Source organism: Monodon monoceros, unplaced genomic scaffold (assembly GCF_005190385.1).
Source record: "Monodon monoceros isolate NGI ecotype Baffin Bay Population unplaced genomic scaffold, NGI_Narwhal_1 Super_Scaffold_19, whole genome shotgun sequence".
Lineage (NCBI taxonomy): Eukaryota > Metazoa > Chordata > Mammalia > Artiodactyla > Monodontidae > Monodon > Monodon monoceros.
In genome coordinates, this window is record NW_021703775.1 from 2461953 (window position 1) to 2472369 (window position 10417).

The 10417-nt window shown below is 49.2% G+C and overlaps 1 protein-coding gene across 1 annotated transcript; it reads right to left on the minus strand.

Moving 5' to 3' along the window:
• Window positions 1-2377: 2377 nt before the first annotated feature.
• On the minus strand, window positions 2378-7917 carry LOC114900928 (collagen alpha-1(VII) chain-like). Its single transcript, XM_029232488.1, has 3 exons — window positions 7819-7917; window positions 6194-7377; window positions 2378-2966 (listed from the first exon to the last, which is right to left on the minus strand). The coding sequence occupies exons 1-3, from the start codon at window positions 7915-7917 to the stop codon at window positions 2852-2854; spliced, it is 1398 nt and encodes a 465-aa protein (XP_029088321.1). The 3' UTR covers window positions 2378-2851.
• Window positions 7918-10417: the final 2500 nt, after the last annotated feature.

Consider the following 10417-nt stretch of genomic DNA (forward strand, 5'->3'; position numbering starts at 1 on the left):
CGAGAAATACGGCTGGAGGAAATAGCTAGGCCAAGTCCAAGCCCATGTGAGAACCCTACTTACTGTAGTGAAATGGGCTGGAGAGGATCCTAAAAGGTTCTTGGTTTTGTTCTTTTTAGAGGAAGTCATGTCTGGGGTGGTGAGGGGGTGAGAATCAAATAGCTGGAATATTATTGCACTTTTGTCTCCGGAACACCTTGCAATTTGAGATTTGTAATTTCTTTGAAAACAGTTGATGCCAAATCAATGAAATGGTTTCTCAGGAAGGAGGAACAGGTTTCACTTGGGGAGGGGGGAAGAATCGCCAGTTTTCCGCTCCTTGTTTTGCGTGCCCGGCAGCGTCGCTTTTGACTGAGGTTAACTCTCTGTGCTCCATTGGACCAGATGCCATATAGAGCTGCTCCCTGAAGATCATTTGTTTCCTTGATGGGGAACATTTCTGAGCAGAGCATATTGGTTGCCATAGAGAGAAAAAGAAAAGGAAGAACACTGGTCACATTAAGCTATATGTTTGTGCACTGGGCTTTAGATAAAAGGACCTTGGCTCAGCCAAAGAGAAGAAGCCGAGATAGAGATTTCTAGCGCCACCAAAACTAGCTTTATTTTGTTTTGGACTTTTACAGTTGAAACATATAAGCTAATTTTATTTGTTGTTGTTAATTTTATATGACACGGTTTACTGAACAAAATAAACTTTGCAAGTGCTCGGGAGTCGCACTCTTGACTTGTCAGCAGGGGGCGCACTGACTCGTCTTAGCAGGTACCGTGCAAAATGCAGCTGTTTCAAAAGCAAATCTGCTCTTCCAAACTTGCCAAAGGAACAAATGCCCCTACCTTTCTATGCATATTCACAACGAGGAGTGAATTCATTGCAGAGCACAGCGCCTTAAAATAGAAGGACAGTGAGCGCCCCCCCATCTCCCACCCAGCCCCTTCTGTGAAATGGCCCCGAAAGAAAAACAGTTCAAAAAACTATTCCTCCATTTCTTTCCGCAGAGTGGATGTAAGTCTGGAAAACAGAGTTGGGCTGTGAAAGCAAAAACACTTTACAAAATTATTAGGGGTATGTAGTGAGCTACCTCAGAAGCTGGCTTTCGGGTTGTATATTTTGGGAAACAGTCAAGAAGAGAAAAATACATTCTAACGATCTTATCTACTAAATAGTGAACATTCTTCAACTTGATGCAGGCTTTGACTTCTAAATAAAAATCCAGCTCCTGGAGACCTAGTCAAGGCATCCTGGATCTCTTTTACTCCATTTGATATTTAGTGGTTCCTTTAATTCTTCATACCTCCTCTGGCTGTAGAAAGATTTTGGATTTATCCTTGAAAGGCTTGTTAGGGAAAAGGGAAAATACAAATAGCCATCCCTGAGAGGTCACTGTGCGCTTGAAACTTTTTGGCACAGTATGACTTAACACAGTTGCAGAAAAGTTTTAAGAGAGCACAGGCTTTCCGCCTCAGAGATTTTTAGATACAGACAAGGAAGACTGAACTTTATTGTGGGGAAGGATGAAAAGATATGTGGAAAACTTCCTAAAATAGTGAAGGGCAAATCCTGCCCGGTTCTGAGGAATTAGTCAGTTTGTCACTAACAATTTTCCCAAGGAGATTTGGAGAGCCTAAGAAAGGGAAGCCATGAGTGACTTGTGAGAAGCTGGCTTCCGTTGTTTAGCGGCTCCCCACACCTGTGAGTATGCCACCGAGCCTGCAGGAAGGGCCCCGGGCTGGAGGCTCTACCGTCCCTCTGGAGGAGCGGGAAAGACATCTTATCCTTTCGAACTCTACTCCAAGCCAGCCAGGTTCCAGCCAGAAGTTTTGCTTTGAAACTAACTTGAAAAAGTCAAGGTTTGGGTTTAAGTGGTATTTCATCTAGGAGGGCTGAAAGATTATGGGAATAACGTATGCAAAGGAGACACTTTAAAAAACATTTTAATTCCATGATTTTTATCCAGGAGCTCTCACATTTAGAGTCAGGAAATGTACTATCAGGTCTGTGCGAATAACACAAAGTGGGAAATGGAAGAAACCGTGTAATTTGAACCCAAACATGGCTTTTTCTTCAGCTCTCCGGACATTTCAGACAAAAGACTTCTGGGGGAGATCCACACGCACTAGACCAATGCCTCAAAGCTCTAGGTTACTTTGCAGGCCCTGGGCTGCTAAATGCATTTTAGAATTATTCAGGAGAAAGGGCACTTTTCTGTTTAGCCAGGCATTTTGTAAAACAGTTGTTAAGCAATAACTGTATATATTGGGAGCGTACTTTTTGGTATCACTTTTCACTAACCATCACTGGGATGGTTACTATCTTGGCTGCTTTGTATGTTCCTTTTCTATAAAGTTACTTAAAAAAAAAACCTGGAAGGAAAAAAAAGCTTGCTACTCATGATATCTACAATCTTAGGTTACCTCGAGTAAAGGAAATAGAAAATAATAATTCTGGGTAAAGCAACAAGTTAATTCGAGAACTGGCATATTATAGAGACTGCGTTAGCATTCTGTAATGATTTGGAGGTGGGAACAATCAAGCTGGGTATGAATTAAGATCCAAAGAGCTGGACAAAGCTACAGACTTTAAATTGTTGGGGATGGTGAAATTGCTTTTGCCAAAAGAGAGAATGAAGAACATTACCTGGGTCAGATGTACAGAATACAAACTGGGTATTTACTCATTTGCTTCCATTTGAGAATGATAAGGTACTCCGTCCGGTGCCGTGGCAGTGCAGAAGCACATTTGCCGTTAGCATTTACAAATTAAAAATGTGTAGCATACTCACCATCCACACTGTGTGCTAGATCCAAAGAAAGGGCTCTTCAGTGGTAGCTTTTGGGTGGAAATGAGGATTTGTCATCTGGCTGGGCGGTGGGTGGGTTGTTTCTTGGTCTTGCTAAGTTTTGGGAAGTGTCCCGATGGTTCCTCCTGTGTGGTTCTTTGTATCACTTTGATAACTGATTTATCTGATCTGCAGGAAAGGAGCAAGCACTTAGTTCTCTTAGATGGGCTGAAAGGAGCAATGATAAATTCAGACACTTGTGATTTCTCGCCCTCAAGTAAGAAGCTTTACTGCTGACGCTTATAAGACAGCTTTAAACTACAGACCACCTCAGATTGTGGAATCTAAATTAAGAAGGCACGATAAGTTGGTCATCGAGTGTATGCTTTTAAAACAACCCATTTCCAACAGTTTGCTCACTGTAGCTGCATTCGTGCACCTGACAAGTCTGGTAATGAAAGCTACCAATCGCTAGGGAAGCCGTGGCTGACACAACGTGATGGACTATTCTTGCCTGTCCCCCCCTCACCTCCCCCCACCAACAGTGGTCTTGGAATTTAAATTCACAGGGTTAGGTAACAGAGAACCCAGCCGATTGACCAGAGTAATGATGATGTATTAACAAAAACATGTGGGTATGTCTGGCTAGAAAAATATGCCAAGGTCAACTTGGTGTTTTTGTGTCTGTGTTTTTAAAAACAAAATATTAACTCAGCTTTGCCAGAGGGGTGGTTGGATTTTTTTGAGCTTGTGGCCCTAACAGAATGAACTCTCCTCTCTTCCTTGAGGACACGCCCTGCCCAGAACCCCCCAGATTCCCTGTATAGCTTCTCCTTTCTGGGTTGGAACCAGGTAGTCTCCTGATGGATGTCTGTAGCACACCAGAAAAAGCAATTCTTGTACTTTAGTGCCTCTGTTTTTTTTTTTTTTTTAGATTTTTTTTTAACACTTGAACTTAGCTATTGTCTGAGGAGCCGGGTGCAGATTGCAGCTCTATCAGGCTGAACGCTGCTCTTTTGGGCATTTCCCCCAAATGATGCTTCTGTGGTGTCTTTTCTCCTGTGGATGCTGAAGCTCCCACTTCACTGCCCTGCTCCCTCCCTAGGCTCACCCTGGACTGTCAGCCTTAGGGGGTCTTCAAGGCTGGCTATTCTGCTCACTTTTAAAATACAGTACCAATATTCACTGATAACTGATACTTCGGATACTCTGTGGTTCGCAGCAATAAAATTCCAGCACTAAAATATCTGGCAAAGAGACTTTGGCGGTAGAACTAAATGACCTTGTTCATTGTAGCTTCATGCAACTGGGGCTTGTTAGTCCCCAGTTAAAAGTTCTGTGTCTGATTATAGCTTTGAAGGCCCACCTCCTCCCCCCAGATTTCAGGTAGGGAGCCTGGTTTCTCAACAAAGCCCAAGGGGAGGATCCCAAGCCTACAGTGGTGTTGGACAGCCCTCAGCTCTTAATGTAATATTATATCAGGGTGCAAAAAACCTCCAGAAGTCAAGGCGTGTGTTGTCCAAATGGCTTAGGCTCTGTTCCCTTTATTTGAAATTCACATCGCAGAAACAAAACAAGTAAAACTTCACTTGGAAAAACATTGACTATTCAAGTCTCCAAAATTCGAAAACACTGGGGTGTCAGTGCTAGGGTCCAGCAAGCGATTCCTTTCCAGGGTTAGGAAGTCAGATTGGGACGTTCCCTAGAAAGGTTTGCTTTGGGCGCGGGGGGTGGTGGTGGTGGTGGTGTCTCTCTTCCGCAGCCGCAGGGTCCCCCTGCCCGCCCCCTGCTGTGATTTGCGGTCCTCCGAAGCGGCTTCTCTCGAATAGGCGGCGGCTTCTGGGGGTCCCAGGGCCGAGCTCTGCTTCCTTAGACTGCATTTTATTTTACTGAGAGCACAATTTGCATAATAAGATGAAGAGGACCCATTCCTCCCCTTTTCTCCGTACCCACTGCCCGGCAAGGACTTTGAGACTGTTATCTGAACACCCTGAGCGGCCTTCAGAAGTAGAATTAGCATTGCTTTTCTAGGGGAAAAAGAAAACGGAAAGCGATTAAAAGCGAGAAGGCCAGGGGAGAGGGAGTAAAGGAGGAGGAGTGAGGTGGCGGAGAAAGCGGGGAGGGAGCGAGGAGCGCGGGGCCAGAGGCACAAAGGGGAGAGAGACCAGACGGGGTGCGGGCCAGCGACGAGGGAAACGCTGAGTCACCCTAACCAGTCACCGGGGACAAGGCGGCGAGATGCCGCAGCCCAGGAAGAGCCGGTGCGCATCGCACCCCACCTTCTAGGCCTCCTTCCCGCCCGCCGCCGGCGGAGCGCGGCCGTGCAGCTCGGCGCCGCCCGCCCGCCTTTGTCACCGGCTCGGTGCGCGGCCGCGGGCTCCCGCGGCGGGCTTTGTTCTGGCGGAGCAGGGCAGGACCCCTCGCCCCGCCGCCCCCGCCCCCCCCGCCCCCCCGAGCTGGGGAAGCTGGGGGTGGGGACGGGGCGAAGGGGACGGGGACCAGAGGAGCGTCGGCGGGCGCCTTGGAGCCTGGGATTTCCTGCCTTCGCTCTTTTCGTAATTGAGCTGTTCTCCTTCGGGGCGGGGGCCGGGCGGCGCGGGAGGTGCAGGACGAGCGGGAAAGGGGCGCCCGCTCTCCGCCTGCCGCGGGGGCGAGCGCGGCTAGCGGCGGATCCGCATTGTGTCCGAGTGTGCACGGCTGGAGGGGCGCAGGCATCGGTGCGGGAGGAGAGCCGCTGAATCTGGCCCCGCGTTCCAGGTTTCTGGCCAAGGTTTTGGCGGCTGAGGGGCGCCTCGGGTCAGTGCCCGGTTCTCCCCCAAGATCTTCTCTCGAGATGCTTTGGGACCGCGCGTGGGCGCTGTGGACGCGCCCTGGGTCCGGGGGATGCCCACGGGGAGCGCGCAGATCCCCGTCGCCGAGGCCTGTGGCTGGGGACAAAGAGGCAGACGGCCGGAGCGACCAGCGGGCGGGCGCGCACAGGCACCCAGGCGCGCACCCCACCGGGGCCCTCCCCTGGAGCCCCCGCGCCTCGGGGCCCGCGGCTCTGCGTCTGGAAAGTTCGTCCCTCGCACAGCCTGCTCCCTCCTCTCACCCTTGCCTTTAGCAAACGGCGTGGGATCGTGTGTCACCCTCTCCCTAGCCACCCCCAAAGGTGTGGGCAGATTGCAAGAGTTGCTGCTCTGTTATTGTTTGTCAAACAGGCCCTTTCTCTTGGGAGAGGGGCGAGGGGCATGTGGCGGATCCCGGGCCAGGATTACATTAATCAAAGCATTATTTCCCCAGAGAAGCCGAGCACAAATGAGAGTAAATCCTAATAAAATTGGATCGCGGAGAAATGGTACGCTTTAAGTAATCTGGGCCGCCTGGTAAAAAATTCACGTTTATAAGATGTGGGTCTTAAAAAAAAGTCTGCACACCTTTGGCCTTGGTTGCTGGGTCCGTATCGATCGGGACGGGGGACAGTCACCACCCCAAGCTCAGGTGAACTTCTGAAGTGAGAAAGGGACGTGGACACCCCGGAGTCCGAGGTTCTATTCCAAGGGTACTCTTGGCCCGGGCGCCCCTCTGGAGTATTTGCAGAGGCCCTGGGCCTGATCGAGACCCCTCGGTGCCCTGCGAGGACACGGACTCTTCCTCTGGGATCGTGGCTCCACCGTCCTCCTCTAGCGAAGCTGCAGGGCGGGCAGTCCCCGTGGGTGGCGGCGCGAAGCCCACCGGGCGGGCGGCGGGACTGCCAGGTCTCCCCGGCCCCCGGCCCAGGGCCCGCCCGAACAGGAAAGGGGGTGACTGCTGGGGAAGCCGGGAGCGCGGCTGGCCGCGGCACTTCTGGTACTTTCAGGTCGTCCCAGGCTGGAAGCAGGCTCGCACTTCGTCCGCCTCCGTTCCCCAGCTGGTAGGAAACTTTCCGATGCCCGGCGCGGCCGTGCGCTAGAGAAGAGCTCTCCTCCCCACCCAGAGCTCCGAGCAGGCAGGCAAAGCCCACCGGCCAGGAGGAGACCTCCCCGGCCAGCTCCCGTCCCCCTCCGGCCGCGGGACACGAGAGCGGACTATCTGGTGACAAGCAGGAAAGCGCCGTCCCCGTCCTGCGGGCGAGCAACAGCCTCCGGACTCCGCGCGACCTTCCAGAGACGCGCGGCCGAGACCGCTTCCGCGCCGGCCTTGCGGTCCCTCCTCCGCGCCAGAGGCCGCGGCCCCGCGAGGGCGGCGCCCCCTGCAGGCCGGCGCCGGAGGAGCCACCGCGCCGCCCGCGGGTGGCCGGGCCGCGTGGGTTTCCCGCGCTGCCCACGGCCGCGCCCGGCCCGCGCGCACGCGCACAGCCAGCGCCCCCTCCGCACGCGAGCTGCCGGCGGAGGGGCGGGGGGAGAGCCGGCAGGAGGAGGGCGCAGGAGGGCGACAGGAGAGCCGGGGGTGGGGGGGGGAATCGTGCCGGGTCACCCCTCCCTGGCCTTTCCTGCCCGCTCCCGACCCCTCTCGGGTCGGCGCCAGGCAACCCCGGCCAGAGTCGGCGGCCGCGCGCCTCGTTCCCGGCCCGCGGGCTCCGGAGTCCCGGGAGCCTCGCTGTCCGCTCGCCGGGCAGGGCCGGGCGCCGGGAGGAGCTCCCCTGCGGAGCGGCAGGGAGAGCGGCTTGGAGCGGTGTGCCTGTGCGTGTGTGCAGGTGCGGTGTGCGTGGTGCTGTGTGTGTGTGTGTGTGTGTGTGTGTGTGTGCGCGCGCGCGCGCGCGAGGGCTGCGTGCGTGGGCAGCGTGCGTGGGAGTGCGGTGCGCGCGCAGGGCAGGGCAGGAGGCGGTGAGGGATGCTCTGGTGTAGCTGTGAGATCTAAATCTGCCACCTAGAGCTCCCCCGCCCCCCCCACGCGGGCGTCTCCTTCCTCCGCCTTCCATACCCTCTGAGCCCCAGAGAGATCCCTCTTGGGGTCCCGGCATGTTCATGGACCCCCGGACTCACGTGAGCGAGGGTGAGCCGAAAGGGACCGTGTCCGCTGAGAAATGCGACCGAGAGCCTTTCCAGGCTCCTGCCTGCCCTTGAGACGGGATTTCACCCACTGGGAAGCCACGTTTCAGGGGCTTGTGTATCTGCTTTCTCTCGGTCTTGGCCTTCAAAGGGGCTTGCGTGGAGGTTGTTTTTATTATTTTGGGAGGCATAGGGTGGAGGTGGGAACCAGTTGAATATCACTTTTGTGGGTCTCTTTAGCTGACCTGCCAGCCAGTTTGCGGGCTCCTTTCCAGTGATGGGAATTTTTTTGGGGGGGGCGCGGGGAGTGCAGACACCCACACCTTTTCAGTTCTGAAATAATGACTCTCCTTTCCTCCAATCTCTGATTTTCATAATTTCATACAGAACAGGGCTGTCAGTTATCTCTTATTAGACAAGAGGAAAGCAGCCTAATAGAAAACTTGGGCCCAATGAAATCCCTCCTTCTTACAACATCAACTAGCCTATCCAAGTTGTTCAACTCTCAGGGGGAACACAGGGCAGAGGGAATTCAGAAAAGGCTAAATATTTCTCTCCATCACTGAAAATATGAACCCAGTTGCCCACCTGTAGTTTTGATAACGTGACTTTCAGAGGATCCTAAAAATAAACTTTATAAATACTTTGTGTCCTCTTTCTGTTCTAATGTTTGCATCTGGGGATTTTCACTAATTTGGAAGCACCATCGGTATATATGTTTTTGCTTCTTGGATTTAGATGGACATTATGTGGTTTAACTCTTACCCACAATTCACTATGAGACCTCCCGTTCTGGAGAAAGGCTCTGAGTGAAATTTACTCACACTCACCTCAAGAGACCCTCACCAGCCAGTATCTTGATACTATTTCCATCACTCCTTTTCATACGATAGTGTGTAGACAGCTAAAATTTGGTAAAGAAGGTTAATGGTAAAATGTCAATGTTTAACAGGATGAGTTTTTGTCTTTGGATTCAAAGTTCAGCTTTTCTTTGAATTATTTATCAAGCTGTTTGCTCATAGGCCTTCCTAAGAGAAGGGCAAGGTGAAGGGGGGGGGACCACTCATTTATTTGAAGCATATGTTGACATAAGATTAAAAAACTAGCCTTTTGGAAAACAGTAATAAGTAAACCATGTCTATAAACACCCACCTTTGGGACTGTGAGAAAAAGCAAACCTAATTACTTTCGTAGAAAACAGCCTCAGTTAACAGTTAACTAAAATATTGTATGACAGTCCCTTGGAAGCTCCTCCTCCTTCAGTATAGGACCCTTTGGTAATATACACATATTTATACATGATGTAAATATACATATGCACGAGGGTAGATGTTTATGTACATAACATAACAAAATATATACATACCCCAACTGAATACATTTGCATATAACATGCCCATGTGTACTATACCAAACTTCAACGAGTAACAATACATTCTATAACAGACAGTCCTAAAATAAGAGGGAGAGTGAGTAAATCTCACGCCTATTGAAAAAAATTTCAAAACTTCTTTTGAAACCTGAATTGCGCCAGCTGTAGATGATACCACAGGAGTCAGTTAAAAACAATCCACGCACAGTATTAATATTTGCAGCGCGCTCCATTTAAAAATACCACAAACGACTCATTTTACGTAAAATAAAAAAGCGCACCCTACGTTAGAATTTAAAATATAAACATTCTATCTAAATTCAGGTACTTTTCATCTTTTTTTTTCCCCTGCAAATTAAACACTGTTGTCTTCGAACAAAAATTCAGTTCGGCACACAATGGAAAAGAGCATTAGTTTTATTTTCCATTCTGCTGTAAGGAAAGCATTTTTTAAGTAGTTTAATTCTGTGGGTCTTTATGCCATTAAAAGACATTCAGTCGTCTAGTGATAATTCCAAATGGAAAAGCAAGTTGGAGGTATATGTTTATCCTTGAAATGATTTGTGTAATGTGGGATGACATCTTACTTATTTGCCTCTTTTTACATAGTATTTTGAATCTTTGCATTTTCAAAGACTTTTTTTGGTCGAAATAAGAATTACAGTTAAAATGAATACATTGGCAAGAATCCAAATGCTTGTTCACGCTGAGCAAATGTAAAGAAATATTATACCTGAAGGTTATGCTTGAAAAGTTATTTGTCCTCATTGATAAAAAGAATCAAAATGATAAAGGTTTGAAATTTTCTTGAGGACTGTGATAGGAGCTCTCTCGTGTAATGAGAGTTATTTTTACTGATATTACAAAATATTTTGTTGGCTTTCCTATGTTTATGTCAACGTACATTTCTTTGCTGAAAAACATATACGGTGTTTATGATGGCATTTATTCCCACATGTAATTTATTGCTTGTTTATTTCAGAGTATTTCAAAGACTGATGACTCATCGGTGGTGTCTAAATATTAGTGATGAGCTTGTGAAAATAAAAATCAGTTTAGCCGAAGTGCTTTTTGAGGTTTGTTTTTTAATTTCTTAAAAAAAATTAAAGTTAAAATGATGGAAATACCACAAATGAAAAAATTTTTAAAAAAGAATAATCCTTGGAAAGAAGTAAAAACATTTTACTCTAGATGGGGTTTAAAATCAACTGTAAAAATAAGTTAGTCTTTTATTTTAGAAAGTTTTCTATCCGATGGTGTGGTATGATAGAAGGAGACATAGGCTATATAATGATCTAAAATTGCACAACGTGTATTAA

Bases quoted from the DNA above. Each gene is read 5' to 3' on its own strand.
- LOC114900928 (XM_029232488.1), bottom strand. From the start codon at position 7,917: ATGCCTCCCAAAATAATAAAAACAACCTCCACGCAAGCCCCTTTGAAG. The intron at 7,378-7,818 runs GTGGGTGAAATC...GCCGCTCCGCAG, and splicing joins CCCTGAAACGTGGCTTCCCA to GGGAGCTCCTCCCGGCGCCC. The intron at 2,967-6,193 runs GTGTGCAGACTT...CCTTTCCTGCAG, and splicing joins CCCAGCAACCAAGGCCAAAG to ATCAGATAAATCAGTTATCA.